Genomic DNA, 22,347 nt, shown 5'->3' with positions numbered 1-22,347 from the left:
ATTATGATATAGTGCTGCGCAAGGTGTTTTTTAATTAGTCCGTGACATGAATTCTGGGCTTACACAATAAAGCTGATGAGATTCATCATCAGTTCAATGTTTACCTTTCAAAAGTTACCTGGCACAGACACAGCCAGCTGGGCTTTCCCTGACGCTTCAATTTCCTCCCTGAACATTATCAGGATAATCTCTGCAGGTGCAGCTATCAGCTGCAGCAGTGTGACAGATAATCACTCTGCATTAGGGGCAGGAATAGTCCCTTATGGGGCAATAGGCTTGGATAAATAGGATCCATTGTCACTGAAATAGGGGGAGTGTTGGTGGCAATGTTACAATGGGGGCCTTTAGAGACCAGATGCAACACACAAAATGTAAATTTGTCTTTTTGTAAATAAATGTTAGCCGAGAGCTTCATGTCAGCATTAAAGATCCAGGACTGATTTTTGTTTTTATAAAGAACTTTATTGACAAACACAGCCAGACACGTTACTTCTTCTTGGACACACCCACTGTGCGTCCACGACGGCCGGTGGTCTTTGTGTGCTGTCCTCTCACACGCAGACTGCAGGGAGAGAATAAGTCACAGTGTTAATGGATGAGACATTTTAGTGCTTCTAAATGACACATAAGGACCAGTTACTGCCAATATAGACCAACAACGGTGCAGGTCAGAGTTACATACGGCTTGTGTTTAGCATTAGACAAAGGGTTCTGTAAGAAATCCCCACATTTTTACCAAATAGGCATTTTGCTAATTTTTTCGCCTGCCCTGGAGAAAAGTTCTACAGTTTTTAGGTGAAAAATATAAATGGTTGGTGAAATCTGCTGCTAAAATCAGCTGCTTGTGGCAGATTTTGCCAACAACGCTGAAAACACCCGATTGCGCCTGTGATTGAATACCCCTCTTGGTCCTCAGGACCCCAAACAGTGCATATTATCCAGGTCTCCTCACAGAATCGCAAGTGAATTAGCTTCACTTGTGGGTCTTTTAAAATGTGTCGGTGAGTAATCAATACACCTGTGCACCTGCTGTGTGACCTGGGAACCGTGGACTGTGTGGGGTCCTGAGGAACGAGTTTGAGAACCACTGATCTAGATACTGTCAACCTTTTAACCATCTATAGTCCAGAACCCCGAGACTACTGGCAGAGAGCTGGAGGGGTAACAGAACACAGCAGCTAAACTCTGCCCGAGAGCATCTGAGAGACGTTACTGTTCATAGTTAGGACAGGTCCCGTGTCTACTCCCTGTCCCTTCACTTGTCATACATGGCCATTTGGGCAAAACCAGCAGCAGGAAGTGAGCAGTTACCTACAAGCAAGAAGTACCAGAATAACCCAATAGGAGGAGGACACCAGCTCTTCCATTACTTACATCACAACACTGGTCCATTTGAACAAGTTCACAACCCACTTTACAGCGCTGTAGCGTCCAAAGAACACAAAGGCTGCAAGTCAGGGCCCGGTTTTACGTCTGCGATTTATCACACAGGTATCAGAGTCTACATTATATAAGGCAGCTGTAAACCAAGGAGAAACCACTTGTGCGGGGAACTCTGAGGCAGGATCTCTGTTGTAATGTCCTGGTCGTTATGACCCCATATCCCAACAGCAAGTAACAGTATACATATTCAGGGGTCTTGTGTGTATCGGCCCTTTATCCTGTCTGATTCCCATATATGAGCAGGTTTTACACAATCCCACAAGAATGAGATCCTGCGCTGGATACTATTTGGGATTAGGGGGGGGGGGGGGGGGGGGGCCGGGGTTTGTAAGGTGACGATTTTATTGCAAAGAATACCAGGCTATACATCATACATACATACATACTAGTAGATGGATCTCAGCGTCACAAATTATGTTGCCTTCTAATTATAGCTTTCAATCACTGTACACCCTACAGTAATACCCATCTTGTGTTAATCTTAAAGTTACAAGACTACATTCAAAGTCTCACAAGTACCCTGCAGGAGTAGTCTCTCTGCTTCATATGACAGACTCTAGGGGGCACCAACTCATAGGCTATATTTTTCATAGCCGAACATTGTATGTCAATTGACCAACAAAAACAATTTACAGCTCTGATCAGAGACATTCATATAGCTGTGTACAGGTCCAGGGAATACTACAATCGCAGAGCTGCAGGGTGACATCAGGACAAGCCTGCATGGTGCCTTTTACCCCTCCCGTGTCATACAGCAAGGATTCAGCATATTACAGTGCAACAGCCCAGTGCCCTGCAAATCAGGAGCCAGAGACCACAGCAGCTACAACCATGCCAGTGTATTATGGCCATCCATCACGTCACCAGGTGTCAGCATTACACCATGCTCTGGCAGCCTATACATAAATGCAGCTCTGGACTGGCTGAGAACCTGCTTCCTTTATTACCATGCAAGTATTGAAACAGAACATTGGTCTGAATTATAGGGCAATCACACAAGGCTGGTGGGACAATCCAGCCCCCTGCCCGAGCACCAGTGCATTTCCAAGTTCAGCCACAGACTCAGGGCCAATCTGGAAGGGACCGAAATTTCTTATGGGGGCCACACATGTGACAATGGAATAATCAGCAAGTGTATTGGCTCCTCATGTCTAATAAGTGTCTGACAGACTCAAAACATGGTCATATTCTGGCCAGTGTTGTACAACCAGTGCTCAGGCATCAGAAGAATACCCCCTGTAGCCGTCAGAATACAGGAGGCAATCTCAAAACCACCTGGCACAACTGCTCCCTGCCCAATTACAATGGACTTCGTAAAGTGTGGAGCTCAATTCAGCGTTCTCCAAGATCATGCAACCAAGAGACAGATACAAATGTTAGAAGCATTTAGTACTTAGGAAACATAATAGGTCAGACTAATTCTCTGCAATACATTAGTGTAGACCGATGGTTCTCAAACGGTCCCTAGGACCCCACACAGATCACATTTTCCAGGTCACCCAGCAGGTACACACAGGTGTAGTCACAAGAGGAGCTAATGATTTAACGTGTGATTGTGAGGTGATCTGGAAATCATGCACTGTTTGGGGTCCTGGAAAACTTAAAGTTTGAGAACCTGTGCTCTAGAAAAAACTACCTGCACAAATTTATAAGCTTAAGAGATCTACCATGCAGTTAATACAGAATCCACAAATGAACAACATCTGAGCACGCACAGAGAACATGACACTTGCGTATGAACGTTTTATCTCTGCTCACAGCGATTTGAGAACAGGACAACCATACGTCAAAGAAATAGTGACACTTCTTACAACAAAGATCTCGGCTAACATGACTGCATTGCTAGATAACAGGTAGAACAGTAGTGTTACCAAGTACAAGATCTAACAAATATAATTCTTGCCATCATAGCCGGGTATCTGCTTGCATCACTCAAGGGCAAGTGTGTTGACAACTTTATGAAGACAGTAGTAGCCAAATAAGAATCATTAACACATGCACTAACCAGGGCTTTTCCATGACCCCGCACTGGTGTATAGACCCAGAGGGGGAACTTCTAGTTCCATTACGGTCAGCCAGTCAAACAATGATCAGCTAGAAGTTTTATGCAGCAAGTCTAGGGCTCAGCCACCCAAATTCCTCGTCAGCCGAGGAAAACCCTGCAAAACTCACCCCCAGAAGTGACGCAGTCCTCGGTGAGCCTTGATCTTCTTCAGCCTCTCCAGATCTTCACGGAGTTTGTTGTCTAGACCGTTAGCCAGAACCTAAAAACGAAAGGCAGGAACGTCAGGTTATCCAAGAACCACCCCAGGATTCACCCCATTCTAGCACCCCAACAGGACGTACCTGGCTGTATTTCCCATCCTTAATGTCTTTTTGTCTGTTGAGGAACCAGTCGGGGATCTTGTACTGACGAGGATTTTGCATAATGGTGACCACACGTTCCACCTGTCAGGAAAACCATGGGGAGAGCAGACGAATGGGTTATTAAAGGCCCACCTAAAATGCATGAAAGCGCAAGAAACTAAAAGCAATAGGTCTCACCTCATCCTCAGTCAGCTCTCCCGCTCGCTTGGTTAGGTCAATATCAGCTTTACGTAGGACAACATGAGCGTAACGGCGTCCAACACCCTATACAACATTAAGCAACAAAGTTACGAATGATCGGAGTTAAGTTTCCGCACAAGGTTTATAACACGAGGCCACAGTTATGGTCTACAGCAAAGTAACATTCCTATTTTATATGGTTATGAAATATTAAACATAATAGAATGTTGATTAGTTGACCATGTGCAATAGTTTTAGAACGAAAACGTTCCATAACAGCTCATTGGGGGCGATTCAATTCAACGCGAATTGAATAGCGCCGGGAGCTATTCAATTCAGTGCGCTGTGTGGTCGGAGAATGCCGGTTATCGCGCCTTAACAAGGCTGTTAAGGCACGGTAACCGGCATGCTCTGACCAAAGAGCCAGGCGCACGGCTGTTAGCCCCGCGCTAGGCAGAAAAACAGACGCGCACCCAGCACTTTGGTCGGATTTCTCCTCGCATCCCCAGGGGGGGTGGAGAAGAAATCCTTAGTGCGCCGAAAAAGTGCGGTGTATTGAATACCTTCAGGAGTCCCTCCAGTCGTTATTCAATAGTGCGTTGAATTCAATTCCCCCCCATTGTCTGGAGTATGAACAACTGAAGAACCAACAGACACGGTTGGTGTAGTGGTTAGCATTACTCAGCACTGAGATCACGAGATAAAGACAAATTTTTGTATGTGCTCTCCAAGTTTCCATGAGAATTCTCCACTGAGCAAAAATATAAAGGTAGGTGAAATGGATTCTGACAGAAGTAACACGTGGATGTGCGCGCTTGTATGCTATGGACTCAAGTTGAAGTTCTAACAGGGCAGGTACTGAGACGACTGACAATATCTGCGCAGCACCGCATAGATGAGAGGCGCTATGTACATAAACACAGGATCTGTAGCTAGCGGTCCTGCCACTAGCACTCAGCAAAGCACAGGTTTTAAGCACCGACCTTAATTGCTGTGATAGCAAAGGCGATCTTCCTGCGCCCATCAATGTTCGTGTTCAGAACACGCAAGATGTGCTGGAACTTCTCAGGGATCACAAGCGACTGCAGGGAGCAAAACACAGGAGCAATAGAGAAGCACATTATTATAGCAGCAAAGTGAGCCAAATGCCAACCAGAACATGCAAACAAAGCAATATATACACTGCATGCTACTATACATGTATATACTAGTCCATAACACCAACTAGATTTAGACACTACATTACATGTATATACTGCCCTATCACACACACCTATATGATATCACATGTGCATACTGCCCTATCACACACACCTATATGATATCACATGTGCATACTGCCCTATAACACACCAGCTACATGCAAGACACTACAGTACACCTTACATGTATATACTGCCCCATTACCCACCTGTGACCTTACATGTATATACTGCCCCATTACCCACCTGTGACCTCACATGTATATACTGCCCCATTACCCACCTGTGACCTCACATGTATATACTGCCCCATTACCCACCTGTGACCTCACATGTATATACTGCCCCATTAGCCACCTGTGACATCACATGTATATACTGCCCCATTACCCACCTGTGACATCACATGTATATACTGCCCCATTACCCACCTGTGACATCACATGTATATACTGCCCCATTACCCACCTATGACATCACATGTATATACTGCCCCATTACACACCTATGACATCTCATGTATATACTGGCCTGTTACACACCAGCTACATGCGAGAGACTACAGTACACCTTACATGTATATACTGCCCCATTACCCACCTGTGACATCGCATGTATATACTGCCCCATTACCCACCTGTGACATCACATGTATATACTGCCCCATTACCCACCTGTGACATCACATGTATATACTGCCCCATTACCCACCTGTGACATCACATGTATATACTGCCCCATTACACACCTATGACATCACATGTATATACTGGCCTGTTACACACCAGCTACATGCGAGAGACTATAGTACACATATGTATATACTGTCCCATTACACACCCCCTACAGTACATGTACACAGCAGCGCAGAGAGAGAACATGTCCTCCTGCTAGGGGGAGAGGGGTGTCCCCTGCAATATCCCAACACAGCCGCTCGCGGAAACCCCATAAAACCAGCCCCACTCCCCCAACGCCTGGCGGAAAATCCCCCGGCCCGGATGGCAGCGGATTGCCGGCAGCAGCGCTCTCTCGCCCGCTGTAGCACTCACCATGGCGCCGGCGTCAGGAGAAGAGAGAGAGAAAGGAAGTGACGCGCCTCGCTCTTATACAGAGCCAGCCCCCATGACATCACTTCCGGCGGAGTGCTGTTCTCGTCCCGGGTGGTTCTGGTAACTGTAGTTTCCTGGAACCCGGAAGTAGAGCCGGACACTGGGCAATATATATACAGAGGTCCTTTCTGCACATAGGATCTAGCATCAACTCCATAGACCTGGGTTGGGGATAGGAAGGATCCCCTCCAGCAAATGTACAGAGCTGTGGTGGAGACAGACAGTGCAGAGATGGCTGAGGTGAGGAATTCCAGGGTGCATCTGGGGGAGATGTTACCTGCTCTGCATGCATGATATCCTGCTGTATGTGCTGCAGCAGCCATTGCTCTGTAGTCACCTGTAAGATCTATATATATTTGTATGTATGTATATATAGCCTTTTTTTTATACAAGTATTAAAGTGTACTGTAATGCATACTGACAGGTTATTCTGCACACGTAATATTCCATCGTATACTGTCTGTGTTGGTGAGTACATATTGTTTGTCAGGCGAGATAACAATGTATATTGACGCTGATAACATGATGCTGGGCAGGAGCAGGGGAACAATAGATTGTGCGGAGGCTCGGAGACTCTTCATACTTGCATTGTGTCTAAATAACACATTCCATCTGGGGTGGCCTGGCCCCACCACCGTCCCCTGGCATAGACCTTGAATGGTGTATCCGCCCGGAGGTATGGAGGCCAGATCGGGTGCATGGGGTCACTATGGCAGCTGTGTCACAGAGGCGTCTGCCAGATTGCTAATAGAAGCTTTGTTGAGTACTGACCAAGGTCCTGTTGCTCCCCTCTCAGGACTCAGAGGAGAGGAAGCAGTTACATCATGGGCCTAGGGCAGCCTGTGAGTGGCCGGCGCCCAGTCTAGTGTCACTCAGCATCTTCTGGACATGACACAAGTCTAACTTCTCTTTACTAAAATAGTCTGCCCTCAGCATATCCAGTAACTGATATTCACCCATTGTTTAAGTTGTGTGGTGTATGTGATATGTGTCATTTCCATTCTAGATGGATGAGTTAAACCTGAACCTCGGGGATCTTGATTTGACCTCCGATGACCTCACTTTGGACTCAGTGAGCAGTGAGTGTCTGACCTATGACCACCTCATGTTCTTTAATCCCATCCCCGTCCTACTAATCTACTTTTTCTTTCCCATCTCTAAATTCTTTCCCTTTTTCTTCAGCCAACTTGTCTCTGTGTCCCGCGTCTTTTTCCCCTGAAACTGCGTCCCAGCCCCCTGTTTCACCAACACTCTTTCTCTCTCTCTTTGCTCAGTTCACATTCAGGAGAACCTTGAGGACGCTCTTGTCCAGGAAGCTTTGAAGACGGTGAGTGTGGAACATGGGTAACAGTACATAGGCAATAACATTTGAGGTTTGAATGTGTAATTTGACATTGACATGGGGATGAGAGACAGCGATCATGCTAATCACAGATAACCTACAGAATACTGGAGAACATAGTGGAGGGATATTAGAAGAAGGATCTCACTTAATCTCTAGTTTATGTCAAACTTCCCATATATGCCGCTCCACCATCTCTGAATCCATCTTGTTCCAACCTTGTTTTTGCTCTCAGGGTGTTGACCTCCGACAGTACTCTAAACAAGTGGAGATGGAACTACAGCAGATAGAACATGTGTCCATCAAAGACTGTATCCTTTTCAAACCATACACTGGAGATGGTAAACCACTGAAGTGCCTGACCCAATGTCACGTCCTTACCTGTGTCATATCTTCCTCTCTGTGGTCTTCACGACCAGACCAAAGTGTTGGCTGTATTCCTACCCTGTCACACCTGTTGTTCTCACCGTTTAGAGATATTTATTTTCCTCAGCGTGTATCAGATATTGAGCAGAGTCAGAACATCGCCTCTCTTCATAACCAGATCATTGCCTGTGATGCCATCCTCGAGGTGAAATGATCTCTTCTGTCCACACCCTACATTGCTTTATTGTCTCTATCTCCTGTCCCATAACCTACAGGTTGTTTTCCCTGTGGTTACAGCTCCGTCTCTGCCATAATGCCCCATTGTTGCACATCCAATTTTATTTGCGTTTGTTTATGTGTGTAAATGAAAGTGCTGCCACTGTGAAATGCGTCTAGCTGCTGCAGAAGGTATCTCATTGAAAGTACTGACCAAAGTCCTGTTGCTGCATTCTTCAAAGTGGTGTGAAACTCTGGTTGTTTTGTGTGTGGACACCTGATAAGCCTGTAAAGCCTCCATACCCCATGAAGAATATTCCCAAAAAGATTTTTGCTCAGGTGCATCATTGCTGCTGGTCTTCATCCTCCATGAATATCCCTGATCTGTCAGTGTCTGGCCAGCTTCTCCCATCATATTTAGTAAGAAATATCTCCCAGCTCAATTTATGCTAAGCTGTGCACAAAAACTGGAGCCAAGGCACAACAATAGGTGCTTGACGTAATAAATTCCTTGACATAGACTGGATACAATGGGGTATAGAGGACAGCGACAGGCGCTCAGACACTTTAAATTTGCCAGACCTTTTTTTTTTTTTCACGCTGCAGCTCCTCATTGTAACCACCCTTGTAAATGACTACCAATGTTGATTTTTCGCAGAGGATGGGCCTCATGTTGGGAGGGTTCCAGTCAGACCTCAGCTCCATCAGCTCGGAGATTCACACGTTGCAGGAGATGTCTCTCGCCATGAACGTAAAACTGAAGAACCGACAGACGGTCAGAAGCGAACTGAGCGAGCTGGTCGACGAATTGATCATTCCCAATACGATGATCAGGTAATGGGACAGCCTAGACGTGTAGCACAGCCCTGTGGCCTCCATACCTGCTTGGAACTACCTCAGACTTTCCATCTCTCTGCATAGTGCCATCCTGGACGTTCCTGTCACAGAACAACAGTTCGTGGAGCAGTTGCAGGAACTGAACAATAAGATAAACTATGTGAAGGAGCAGGCTTTCAGGGACACCCAGGCCTGCGCAGATGTGCAGGATACGCTGCATAAACTAAAGATAAAGGTGTGTAACAATCCCAGGCCCTCTGTGCATCAGGCGTACTTAATATTTAATAAAAAATTTTATGTGAAATCAGTCAGACATTTTATGCTGGCATTATATTAATTACCACTGATGGGTTCTTATGGATTAACTGTTCATCAGTGTTATTTCCGCCATGTTATTTAAGGCCCGTATACCACTCAGCGGAGGCAGCCATTTTGTAGGTGAACCAGAATTCATGAGAATTATTGATGTCACGGAGACACCTCACACAGACGGCTATTTTATGTGCAGAACCAGCATTCTTTAGTATGTGATGTATCGCTCATTTGAAACATATGTCATGCAACCAGGTCCTTGTCCATTGAAATGTTGCATATTCCCTATTCATGGTTCATCCCACAAAGCGGCCGTCTTCAAATTATGTAGGCCTAGGTACTTCTATTCAGCTGATAGCTGTTTATAACTTCCCCGATCATATGTATAACGCTGCCATTCTTGATTTCAGGCTGTTGCTAAAGTGCGTGAGTTCGTTCTGCAGAAGATCTATTCCTTCCGTAAACCCATGACCAATTATCAGATTCCCCAGAATGCACTGCTTAAGTACAGGTCAGTTTCTCAGCTCACATGATGCTGTGTTCACAAGCAGCTCTCTGTGTCAGAATGCACTAATCACTACTGCTCACTCAATCACATACTCCAGAGTGCACTGCTCCTTACCGCTCACTCCATCACATACCCCAGAGTGCACTGCTCCTTACCGCTCACTCCATCACATACCCCAGAGTGCACTGCTCATTACCGCTCACTCCATCACATACCCCAGAGTGCACTGCTCATTACCGCTCACTCCATCACATACCCCAGATTACTCTACTCATTACCGCTCACTCCATCACATACCCCAGAGTGCACTGCTCCTTACCGCTCACTCCATCACATACCCCAGAGTGTTCACTACTCATTACCACTCACTCCATCACATACCCCGGATTACTCTACTCCTTACCGCTCACTCCATCACATAACCCCTGAGTGCACTGCTCATTACCATTCACTCAATCACATACCCCAGAGTGTTCACTACTCATTACCGCTCACTCCATCACATACCCCAGAGTGCACTGCTCATTACCGCTCACTCCATCACATACCCCAGAGTGTTCACTACTCATTACCACTCACTCCATCACATACCCCAGAGTGCACTGCTCCTTACCGCTCACTCCATCACATACCCCAGAGTGCACTGCTCCTTACCGCTCACTCCATCACATACCCCAGAGTGTTCACTACTCATTACCGCTCACTCCATCACATACCCCAGATTACTCTACTCATTACCGCTCATTCCATCACATACCCCAGAGTGCACTGCTCCTTACCGCTCACTCAATCACATACCCCAGAGTGTTCACTACTCATTACCGCTCACTTCATCACATACCCCAGAGTGCACTACTCATTACCGCTCACTTCATCACATACCCCAGAGTGCACTACTCATTACCGCTCACTCCATCACATAACCCAGAGTGCACTGCTCATTGCCACTCACTCAATCACATACCCCAGAGTGTTCATTACTCATTACCGCTCACTCCATCACATACCCCAGAGTGCACTACTCATTACCGCTCACTCCATCACATACCCCAGAGTGCACTGCTCATTACCGCTCACTCCATCACATACCCCAGAGTGCACTGCTCATTACCGCTCACTCCATCACATACCCCAGAGTGCACTGCTCATTACCGCTCACTCCATCACATACCCCTCCAAAGAACCAACTGCTCGGATAGAGACCAGGCCAGCTAACTGTTATTGTGTGTCTGATGTGGGTAATGATTGCACCTGATTTACTGGGAAATGTGTGGGTCGCAGGTTCTTCTATCAGTTTCTCCTGGCGAATGAGCGGTCAGTAGCTCAGGAAATCCAAGACGAGTATGTAGAGACCATGAGCAAGGTGTATCTGTCCTACTTTAAGTCCTATACCAACCGACTCATGAAGGTTCAGGTGAGGAGGGGTGATGGGGAGGGGGGAGTACAATGTGGAATGGGAGAGCCTATACATCCTGTTGCCTCTTCCATATGGCTGCATACGCCAGTACGTAACATCTGGGGGTGACCACTTCCCTCATTCATAATTCTCATCCCTCTTTGCTCTTGATATATCTTATCCTCCCTGATTACGTTGGAATAATACAGCGTAAAGCGCTATAAAGCTGCTCATCTGCGTCCGTCCGTCCCATGCGGCTGCAGTCTCTCTGTTCCCATCTCATAGCCTTTCTGATTCTTTTTCAGTACGAGGAAGTTGCAGAGAAAGACGACCTGATGGGGATTGAAGACACAGCAAAGAAAGATATCCTTATGTGATGAGTACGTCCGGCTACGCATCATCTCAGGGCCTTGTTTGTGTCTTCTTATTAAATTAATGATGGTCTAATACGATGTGCTTGGGTATAGGACGACTTAATGCTCCTCTAATAAATGGATGCAAGTAAAACTAATTCCAAACACTGTACATGGAAAACAAAGAACAGACGCATTATACAGGGAGCTACTTAGAGCTACTGAGGAGGGGACCACCCCATCCTGTCTGTCCTTTGCTTTGCTTAGTACCTTACCTCCATGTGGCTTGTTCACTGACTCTTTACTCCTAGAGTCTTTGTGCCACTTTTATTTTTCTGTATGTATATTTGGTGGCTTTGGAGGAGAGCCGTATGTATATTTGGTGGCTTTGGACTAGAGCCGTATGTATATTTGGTGGCTTTGGAGGAGAGCCGTATGTATATTTGGTGGCTTTGGAGGAGAGCCGTATGTATATTTGGTGGCTTTGGAGGAGAGCCGTATGTATATTTGGTGGCTTTGGAGGAGAGCCGTATGTATATTTGGTGGCTTTGGAGGAGAGCCGTATGTGTATTTGGTGGCTTTGGAGGAGAGCCGTATGTATATTTGGTGGCTTTGGAGGAGAGCCTGATACATAACTAGCAGCAGTTCTGTATTTGGGGGTAGAAATGGCTCCATTGTTATGATTGATGGAGTCAGCCATGCCCGGTGTCTACATCGGAGTCAGCCATGCGCGGTGTCTACATCGGCCTGCCATCTCCTGTGTGATATGGTTGCGATCTTAATAGAGTTCAAAGATCACTTTATGCAATTATAGGCTCATCGAGTGGTGGATGTAACTCAGTATATTTGTTTTTAGGGTGTTTAACCATGTATTGTATGACAGTACAAAGAGCTGTATACCCAGGCACTATTGGGTGGTATTAGAGTGGCTGTATACCCGGGCACTATTGGGTGGTATTAGAGTGGCTGTATACCCGGGCACTATTGAGTGGTATTAGAGTGGCTGTATACCCGGGCACTATTGAGTGGTATTAGAGTGGCTGTATACCCAGGCACTATTGGGTGGTATTAGATTGGCTGTATAGCTGGGTACGATTGGGTGGTATTAGAGTGGCTGTATACCCGGGCACTATTGGGTGGTATTAGAGTGGCTGTATAGCTGGGTACGATTGGGTGGTATTAGAGTGGCTGTATACCCAGGCACTATTGGGTGGTATTAGAGTGGCTGTATAGCTGGGTACGATTGGGTGGTAATGTACCTTTAGCTGGTAGGATGTGAAATTTCCATCGGTGGTTTTCCCGGGTGAGTGGATCTGCTTTGCTGGTGTTATCCGTATATCAGCAGGTATATTGTGAATAGCCCGTCCTGCAAGCCAGCGAGTCAGACATCTTCTCCTTAACCCCAACACGCTTCTTCTCAAAGCCGGCCTTACGGAGCAAGAACACGGTGTTTACAGTCGGTAACAGAGCTGCCATCATCAGTCCGACTGAGTTAGAGGGTCCAATCATAGTGCCGCACACAGCCCAGAGAAGCGACGTCAGGGTAAGCGCCATCTATAGGGTTAGGGGATAAAGCCATGGTAGTTTCCTAGGAGCTTAGAATCTAAGTTAGTAAAGTTACACAAAAAAAAAACACCTTTCCAACAAGTTGAACCTTTGAAGTGAGCGTTACCTCTCCGTTAGATGAATTGGCCTTGCGCATTTTAAATATATTCCCCTTCAGAGCAGCATGGTTTAGCCAAAGTGCAAATTGCACTCTCCTGCTGTACATGAGCTGATCCTGGTAGAGCGGGCATCACCTGTAAGTGATGGGCTGGGGGTGAGATGGGGCGTTCGGCCTCTGTATGATACACTGTCACTGATCACCAGACATTGGAGTTACTGTACAGGGTAAGGTGCCACGGCTCTCTGGCTAGGGAATTTGATGACTTCATTGCTTTGCCATTATAAAGTGGTAGATGGCTGCGGTTAATGTTTCCTTCTCCTTTCTCTTCTTCCCAAATCTACCCCCGTTTCACCCCTCCAGTACCCATTTGAGTCCCTGTTCCGCAGCCAGCACTATGCCCTCCTTGATAACAGCTGCCGGGAATTCCTCTTCTTGTCCGATTTCTTCCTGGTGAGCGGAATGGCGGCTCAGGATCTGTTCAACTCGGTGATGGGCCGGAGCTTGTCCATGTTCCTGGTGAGTGAGCTCAGACCCGCGCGTTCCCCGCACCACGAGCCAGAAGGGTCATTCTACCAGGTGTTAATACACTTTGTGTTTTGAATCCCTCTCTCCCTAACAGAAACACATTGACTCCTATGTGTCGGATTGCTATGATAGTATTGCCATATTCCTGTGTATACACATTGTGCTGCGGTTTAAAGGCATCGCTCAGCGGAGGGACATCCCGGCCATAGACAAGTGAGACATCATTGTCCGAGGTTGTTGCTTTTATCTGAGGATGTGTCCTGTGCTACCACCAGATACTCACTGTACTGTATGTCTCTGTATGGGTTTCTTTATATGCTTTGCAGTTATATAGTCTGTATACTATGCGTTGTTTATACTGTATGTCTCTGTATGGGTTTCTTTATATGCTTTGCAGTTATATAGTCTGTGTACCATGCGTTGTTTATACTGTATGTCTCTGTATGGGTTTCTTTATATGCTTTGCAGTTATATAGTCTGTGTACTATGCGTTGTTTATACTGTATGTCTCTGTATGGGTTTCTTTATATGCTTCTCAGTTATATAGTCTGTGTACTATGCGTTGTTTATACTGTATGTCTCTCTATGGGTTTCTTTATATGCTTTGCAGTTATATAATCTGTGTACCATGCGTTGTTTATACTGTATGTCTCTGTATGGGTTTCTTTATATGCTTTGCAGTTATATAATCTGTGTACCATGCGCTGTTTATACTGTATGTCTCTGTATAGGTTTCTTTATATGCTTTGCAGTTATATAGTCTGTGTACTATGCGTTGTTTATACTGTATGTCTCTGTATGGGTTTCTTTATATGCTTTGCAGTTATATAGTCTGTGTACTATGCGTTGTTTATACTGTATGTCTCTCTATGGGTTTCTTTATATGCTTCTCAGTTATATAGTCTGTGTACTATGCGTTGTTTATACTGTATGTCTCTGTATAGGTTTCTTTATATGCTTCTCAGTTATATAGTCTGTGTACTATGCGTTGTTTATACTGTATGTCTCTGTATGGGTTTCTTTATATGCTTTGCAGTTATATAGTCTGTGTACTATGCGTTGTTTATACTGTATGTCTCTGTATAGGTTTCTTTATATGCTTCTCAGTTATATAGTCTGTGTACTATGCGTTGTTTATACTGTATGTCTCTGTATGGGTTTCTTTATATGCTTTGCAGTTATATAGTCTGTGTACTATGCGTTGTTTATACTGTATGTCTCTCTATGGGTTTCTTTATATGCTTCTCAGTTATATAGTCTGTGTACTATGCGTTGTTTATACTGTATGTCTCTGTATGGGTTTCTTTATATGCTTTGCAGTTATATAGTCTGTGTACCATGCGTTGTTTATACTGTATGTCTCTCTATGGATTTCTTTATATGCTTTGCAGTTATATAGTCTGTGTACTATGCGTTGTTTATACTGTATGTCTCTGTATGGGTTTCTTTATATGCTTTGCAGTTATATAGTCTGTGCACTATGCGTTGTTTATACTGTGTTTCTCACATAGCTTGCACACGCTGTAACCCACAGCAGCCAATCAGGGATTAGTTAGTGCAGTGATAGGCAACCTGGCATACATTAGGGGCCACGAGTGCGTCCCTCCAACCTTCTGAAGGTCCGTATATTATACTCTTTAAAATAATTTTATAAAACTGCCCTAAACTTACCTTGACACCCCCCTCACTGGTCCCAAAATGCCCCCACATTCCATTCACATGCTCCAAAATGACACAACAGGCCACAAAGTGCCCCCCAGAAGCCTTAAAAGAAGCGTCTTCTCAATACGCTCAGACCTTTACACATGTCACCTTCCCAAATGCCACTCGTCCCATTCACCAGCTAATCTAGTGACCTTTAGTCTAGAGCTGGAGCCCGTAGGAGCAGGAGCAGATGGGCCCACATTCCGAGTTGGACCTAAATGCAGTGCAGCTCATTTACCCCACAGCTTTTTTTATTATGCATTCTCGTATTTTGTCCTGGTGACCTGCCCACATTTTCCCTTTGCCAAGGGGGCCAGGACTGGGGTTGGAGTGGGTGCGTAGACGGTGCCAAAGTAGAGTAAGGACATGATGATACGAAATGCATCCCAAGATGGCTACCTAACGGATGCAAGTTTGCCTGTTTGGAGGGACATGACCCGACCCCTGGTGCAAGTTACGAGCTGATGGTTGGTGGTCGCTTCTGATTAGCTCAGCGCCTATAAGACACACCCCGCTATGCAAATAGTATACCATAACTGCTGCAGCTGCGATCTAATAGGAGGGATTACAGTGCACTCATTTTTCAAAAATAAAGCATGTGTTCTCCTCTATTTAGGAAGGGGAAGGCTGCTGATATACAGATGTGGGCTTTAAAAAAAAAAACCAAATGGAAATATTTCGCAGTTGCATCTTGTTCGGTTTGCGTTTTACATGCTTCATGCGACTTGGGTACTTTTTCTCTCCACTTTCTGGCCATTAGTGCACAGCGCTCGCAAGCGGGTCGAGATGGTGCCTCACTGCGCATACGCGAGACCCAGCCAGCGACGGGCGCTCCATCGCTATGGGTCTCTCACCAAAGCGGGGCAGCTGTAGATTGTGATTGACAGCTTGCTCCGTATTGGAGGCAGGCAGGGTGGGGGGGGGTGGCTGGCCAAACAGAGGCGTTCCTGAAGGAATGCCTGCCGTTTGGGGGCGGCCCCACTGACATCACGACATCACTGACATCACGAGTGATGTCAGTGGGTGAACTTCCAGCTCTATTAGAGCCGAAAGCTCACTGGGGCTTGCGGGAACGAGACCCTACCACAAGGGTCTCATCGCAAGCCCCGATGGTCGTGACCATCACCGGCCACTCGCTAAAGCTGTGGGTAGTCACTGACGCCCTGAGTAAGATTGAGCGCTCTCAAAGAGCGTCAGGGCCTGTGTACGAATTGTGTACTGTGTTATGGAGCGCAGAGTGAGGCCACACCTCCTGCCGTATTCCCGACGCACGTGCTCTTGTTATTTGCATTGGGAGGGAGGCACCACCTGATACCTATTTACAGTTCTATATATCTAATGTTTGCAGCTAACTCTGCACAGGTAGCAAAATGCACCTTTTCTAACATTGTAAGTTTGCTCTGAGAAGCAGATTGCATCTAACGTTGAATATGGTGCAGGATACACTAAAGCCCTGATGGCCGCGTGCTGTGTGACATCCCTGTCCTGTGACTCGGGCTTCAGTCTTATTTATTCTCTGCTCTGGAAGAAAGCAGCAAACAAGTTAGATCAGAGTACAAAGCCGTGGTCACCGGGCAGCCTGTTGCCCACTACGGGGCTGATGTTTGGCTATTGACCAGCCCTGTATTAGTGCTGAGACTGAGCTGATGTCTGTAATCTGTCTTGTGTGTTACTGTCATACAGGTACTGGGAGACTCTACTGGACATGCTGTGGCCCCGCTTCCAGTATATCTTGGAGCTGAACATTCAGAGCATCCGCAACACGGACCCTCAGAGGCTGGGAACGCTGGACACAAGACCCCACTATGTAATGGCATATTCCATATACGTGTCTCACTATAACCATAGGCACCTACACCCTTCAAATGCATCCTCTGTGTCCTTTCCCTAGATAACCCGACGCTACGCAGAGTTTTCATCAGCCATTGTCAGTATAAACCAGACATTTCCCAACGAGAAGACTATTGTTCTCCTGGGGCAGCTGCAGGTAAGGTCACATTGGGCAGTGCCGGCCATGGATTGGGCAATATGGAAGATGTGGATACAAGCTATTGTTCAGTCTAGCACCCTGCACCTGTCACAACCCTGTGCAGTTCCTCTTTCCTGCCTGGGGTGTCGCTCTCTGCTCCGAGGCTTCTAGCACACTCAGCTGATGCCACAAAATTGCTGAGATACAGAGTGTGCTAGAAGAACCAGAGCAAAGAGGAGCACCCTGGGCATAATAGCGGCCAAAGTGGTTTTAAGAAAGACACGGCACAAGAGAAAATCCATGGACCACTTCAGCGTGGAGTCATTATTCTTGTACAAAGCTTGCCCAATAATGGTCAGTTGTCTCGCAGGAATCGGTATAAATCACCGGCAGATGAAATACCGACGCTGGATGGCCGGCAACTGAAGATTCCGACTGAGGTAAGTAACACCCCTAACCCTCCCTTAGGGCTGCCTAACCCTAACCTCCCTCCCCCTAGTACCTAAGCCTAACCCTCCCTTAGGGGTGCCTAACCCCCCCCCCTCTAGTGCCTAAGCCTAACATCCCCCCCAGGGGTGCTTAAACCTAACCCTCCCCCTCTAGTGCCTAAGCCTAACCTCCCCCCAGGGGTGCCTGACCCAATCCCTCCCTTCCCCAAGCCTAAACCTAACCCTCCCTTAGGGGTGCCTAACCCTAACCTCCCTGCCTAAACCTAAACCCCCCACACCCTAAACCTAACCTACCTCCCCCCCCCTTCCCACACCCTAAACCTAACCTCCCCCGGTGGTGCCTGACCCTAGCCCTCTCTAGCCTAAACCTAACCTTCCTGGGGGGTGCCTAACCCTAAATCTCCCCCGGGAGTCCCTAACCCTCACCCCCTGTGCGGCTAAGTGCTCCCGATGCCCGGCTAACCTACAATCACTATGCCGGGCGTCGGGATTTCGGCGTGGGGCTGATGATAGGCATTAGTATGTAGAAGCCTATCATTAGTCCCATGCCGGGATTTCACAGTCGGGCATTTCGACCGCCGGCTTCCTAACTACATCCTGTCTCCCAGTGGTCCTAAACTGCATATGAGAAAGCTTGGAATGATGTCCCAGTGTTAGGTGGTCTGGTGGGTGGGGTGATGCAAGTGAGGACACAACCGTTCCTAAGAGGAGGATAAAGGGAGAACTCCAGGGAATGTAATCACTGTATTCAGAATCTACATCTGTCCCTTTCATTACAAACCTGTAAAGTAATAGGCCTTCTATTATTTCCCAGGTGGAAGTGGAGAATTTTGTCCTGAGAATGGCCGCCGAGTTTTCCTCCAGGAAGGAACAACTTATCTTCTTGATTAATAACTATGATATGATGCTCGGTGTCCTCATGGTGAGTACCAGGGTGGCTATTATTAAATCTTTCTACGTAGCCTGTCTGCAGCCTCATCCTTCACTGCTGTGATCATTATTCACTTTAAGGAACGGGCATCTTCAGACAGTAAGGAGGTGGAGAGCTTCCAGCAGCTGCTGTCCGCGCGGACACAGGTCAGTGACTACAGCGGCTTTCCGGTATTACTCTATTTCCGTTGCGCTGTAAAGCCACAAACACTTGAACTGAATTTCGCATCCTATGTTAACCGTCCTGGGAGGGTACAGGTGGCAAATACCAATGAGGGCAGCATAAGCAGGCAGTACAGACTTGTTTGCTTTACTCCTGAATTATTTCGGTCCCATTTCCCTCTAAGGATATTGTAAGTAGTGATAACCTCTTATGTCTAGTGCAGAAATCCTCCCGCATCATCCGTCCCTAACATTTGTCACTTAGGAGTTTATAGAAGAGCTTCTGTCCCCGTCCTTCGGAGGTATGATTTCCTTTGTAAAAGAATCTGAGACGCTTATCGAGAAGGGTCAGCAGGATCGGCTTCGGAGCGAGGAAGGTGAGTGCGCCGCCCCTGCCGACCTCTGTGTCTCCCTAGGAGAGTGAGTTTATTACTGATTGACCCGCTTCCTTCATTCCAGCACGCGTGGCTCAGCTAGTGCGTGGCTTCTCTTCCACGTGGAAGCAGGCAGTGGAGACGCTGAGCCAGGATGTCATGAGGTCATTTACAAACTTCAAGAATGGGACCAGTATAATACAGGTATAATATGTTCCTGCTACGATAATAAAGTTAAAGTAGACAGCTGCTTATTTGATTCCAGTGTCCAATCAGTTGCTGTAGTTCTGCAGGGGGACCATTGGCACTGCGTAGTTCTGCAGGGGGACCATTGGCACTGCGTAGTTCTGCAGGGGGACCATTGGCACTGCGTAGTTCTGCAGGGGGACCATTGGCACTGCGTAGTTCTGCAGGGGGACCATTGGCACTGCGTAGTTCTGCAGGGGGACCATTGGCACTGCGTAGTTCTGCAGGGGGACCATTGGCACTGCGTAGTTCTGCAGGGGGACCATTGGCACTGCGTAGTTCTGCAGGGGGACCATTGGCACTGTGTAGTTCTGCAGGGGGACCATTGATGCTTTGCTAGTCAGATAGAGGTTTGTGGAATGCTCTCCATTCCAAAGGTGCACATGACATTTAAGACTAGGGGCACATGGCAGAGGTTTCATCGATTTAGCCGCTATATTAAAAGATCCAATTTTTGTTTTTTGAAAGGCAAATCTTTTTTTTTTTTTTTTTTCTTTTCAAATCTCCTTTAAATTTATAGTGGCCAAATCACTGAAACTCGATGCTGCCTGCAACTTGCCCCTAGCCGTATACCCCTAGCATGAATTCAGTCTGCTGTGGAGTTCGTGCAAATTCACAGACCCACTGCTTCCACTGAATGAGTTTGAATCTATTCACATGATACGGATAGCATAACCCACACCCTTTCTACCCATCCAGTACACACGTGTGTAACCGCGATGCAGTCAAAATCCCGACCGTGGGGATTCCGGCGACGGAATCCTAATACTTATCATAGTCCCGGTGTCGGCATCCTGACCGCCGGAATCTCGAAGGTAAGTACTGGGGGTTAGGCACTGGGGGGGGATGGTCAGGTTTAGGCAGCGGGGAGAGAGGGTTAGGTTTAGTCACTAGGGGTAAAGGTTAGGTTTAGGTACTGGGGAGGTAGGGTTAGGGGTTAGGTGAGGTATACTTACCTAGAAGCTTTGGCATTCTACCCTGTTTGGGATGCTGGCATTGGGAATCTGATCGCCGGCTTCCTGTACCCATCCCGTGTAACCTGCCCACGTGGGGCGTAGCTGCATGTTCCTCCTTTTTCGAACGGCTGTGCTACATTCCATTGATCCACAGAAACAATATGTAAGCTAGTGAAATGATCTGTATAAGACAACTGTTAAACAATAAAGTGTACCCGCCACTGAACCATGAGGTACGGAGTGCCTCGCGCCTCAGTTATGTGACCAGTAATAGACCGTATTCGCTCACAAATTATAAGCCTACAATGCTTGTGTAGTAATCATACATAAAAGAATTACAGATATACAACTCCAACATTACTCATTATATATAATAATACATTTTGCAATAGAATATTGCAAAGAATAAAAGAGGTTTCGGCATAATCATGGCCATGGTTATAGGCCTACCCACCGCGCCCAGGTAACCTCTGAGGGTAGGTCCCTAACATACTAGGGTTGAAATCCAGAGCGCAGGACACCCCCAAACCAGCCCAGCTGAGCCATCCCCGGGGCATCACTCCAATTAGTGTGCATCTTAATTCTTTATTGTATGTTTGCAACAATAGTCTCCACAGGTAGCACCTCCCGTTATATATATTTTCAGGGTGTGCAGTCTAGGGCCCCCTTCTACATATTCTATTTAGTGAGCTCCTATGCACACCTGAAGGTATGAGACGCCTTCAGCCTAGGCTAGCACCCCTTCCCACCTGTCCATTATTGGTTTTAAGCAGGGATCTGGCATTTTGACTGCACTTTAACAAGAGGCACAATCTAGGTAAGTCCTAAAAATGTTTATACTGCAGTGCAGCTATGGGTTGATCTTTGGGGCGCGGGTCCTCTGGATTGCTTTGGGTGGGCTGCTTCAGGGCATCGCATTATATACACACTTTTCCTTTCTTGCACTTTTAGCACTTCCTTTGTTTGTGTAGTCACAGATCTATACTTTAATGGTTCTACTGATTCTGCTTTCCCCACAGGGGGCGCTCACGCAGCTGATCCAGTACTATCACCGTTTCCATAAGATTCTGTCCCAGCCGCCTCTCAGGAATCTGCCGGTTTGTTCAGAGTTAATTAATCTGCATCACCTGATGGTGGAACTGAAGAAGCACAAACCCAACTTCTGAGGGGGGACGGCGATGTTACGTGTGCTGCCCGTGTTTTTAAAAAAACATCCCTGTTACATAATAACTATCACAGAATCTGTGGTGAGACACTAAGGCGCTGATGATACTGCTGCCACGTGCGTTTGTCAGATTCGCCCTGTCCTACTGTCTCTCTGTCTATCAGGACTTCTGCTAAGTCTTTTGTGTTGTTATTAGCCTCTTCTTGTTCCCTATTAAAGTAAAGTAACACACACTCACAGCACTGTCCTTCTTTGGGTTTAGTTTATACACTATAGTATGGATCACGACTGGCGCTTTTCAACGGTAACTGCTCGAAAACTGGGACCGTACTGTGTATTTATTTGCGCATTTCAAGCTGCACACCTAAAAAAAAAATGGAGGAAAAAAAAAAGTAGATTGTCACTTTAGCGTTCCTTGTTGTGCAAAGAGACTCGGAATCGGATTTTATTTTGGCAGCTACTCCCCATAACATAAAAAACAACAAACATAACATACGCCCATAAAAACAGCGGCCCTATAATTATAATAATTTGATACATCACAGCTACCAAGGACCGACTATTCCCTAG

General features: G+C 46.6%; 2 protein-coding genes across 2 annotated transcripts; one reads left to right on the top strand and one right to left on the bottom strand.

Moving 5' to 3' along the window:
• Nucleotides 1-440: 440 nt before the first annotated feature.
• RPS18 (ribosomal protein S18) lies at nt 441-6,344 on the bottom strand. The gene is made up of 6 exons (XM_088446609.1): nt 6,242-6,344; nt 4,974-5,072; nt 3,988-4,074; nt 3,790-3,891; nt 3,616-3,707; nt 441-562 (listed from the first exon to the last, which is right to left on the bottom strand). The coding sequence occupies exons 1-6, from the start codon at nt 6,242-6,244 to the stop codon at nt 487-489; spliced, it is 459 nt and encodes a 152-aa protein (XP_088302735.1). The 5' UTR covers nt 6,245-6,344; the 3' UTR covers nt 441-486.
• A 5-nt stretch (nt 6,345-6,349) lies between these two features.
• VPS52 (VPS52 subunit of GARP complex) lies at nt 6,350-22,014 on the top strand. The gene is made up of 20 exons (XM_088446608.1): nt 6,350-6,541; nt 7,308-7,380; nt 7,576-7,628; nt 7,879-7,954; nt 8,147-8,214; nt 8,884-9,059; nt 9,147-9,297; nt 9,785-9,885; nt 11,164-11,296; nt 11,584-11,641; nt 13,041-13,174; nt 13,658-13,813; nt 13,917-14,035; nt 17,210-17,333; nt 17,418-17,513; nt 18,759-18,866; nt 18,956-19,021; nt 19,302-19,413; nt 19,496-19,614; nt 21,632-22,014. The coding sequence occupies exons 1-20, from the start codon at nt 6,497-6,499 to the stop codon at nt 21,776-21,778; spliced, it is 2,115 nt and encodes a 704-aa protein (XP_088302734.1). The 5' UTR covers nt 6,350-6,496; the 3' UTR covers nt 21,779-22,014.
• The last annotated feature ends 333 nt before the right edge of the window (nt 22,015-22,347 follow it).

Source organism: Taudactylus pleione, unplaced genomic scaffold, assembly GCF_031769625.1.
Source record: "Taudactylus pleione unplaced genomic scaffold, aTauple2 ptg000400l, whole genome shotgun sequence".
Classification (NCBI taxonomy): domain Eukaryota; kingdom Metazoa; phylum Chordata; class Amphibia; order Anura; family Myobatrachidae; genus Taudactylus; species Taudactylus pleione.
The sequence above is the reverse complement of the archived record's forward strand: the minus strand, read 5'-3'. Positions and strand labels throughout refer to the sequence as shown.

Coding starts and splice junctions, on each gene's coding strand:
- RPS18 (XM_088446609.1), bottom strand. Junction 4,075..4,973: donor TTGCTATCACAGCAATTAAG/GTCGGTGCTTAA, acceptor AATGTTGTATAG/GGTGTTGGACGCCGTTACGC. Junction 563..3,615: donor GGACTGCGTCACTTCTGGGG/GTGAGTTTTGCA, acceptor CTCTCCCTGCAG/TCTGCGTGTGAGAGGACAGC.
- VPS52 (XM_088446608.1), top strand. CDS start 6,497: ATGTACAGAGCTGTGGTGGAGACAGACAGTGCAGAGATGGCTGAG. Junction 13,814..13,916: donor GGAGCTTGTCCATGTTCCTG/GTGAGTGAGCTC, acceptor TCTCCCTAACAG/AAACACATTGACTCCTATGT. Junction 19,414..19,495: donor TCGGCTTCGGAGCGAGGAAG/GTGAGTGCGCCG, acceptor CCTTCATTCCAG/CACGCGTGGCTCAGCTAGTG.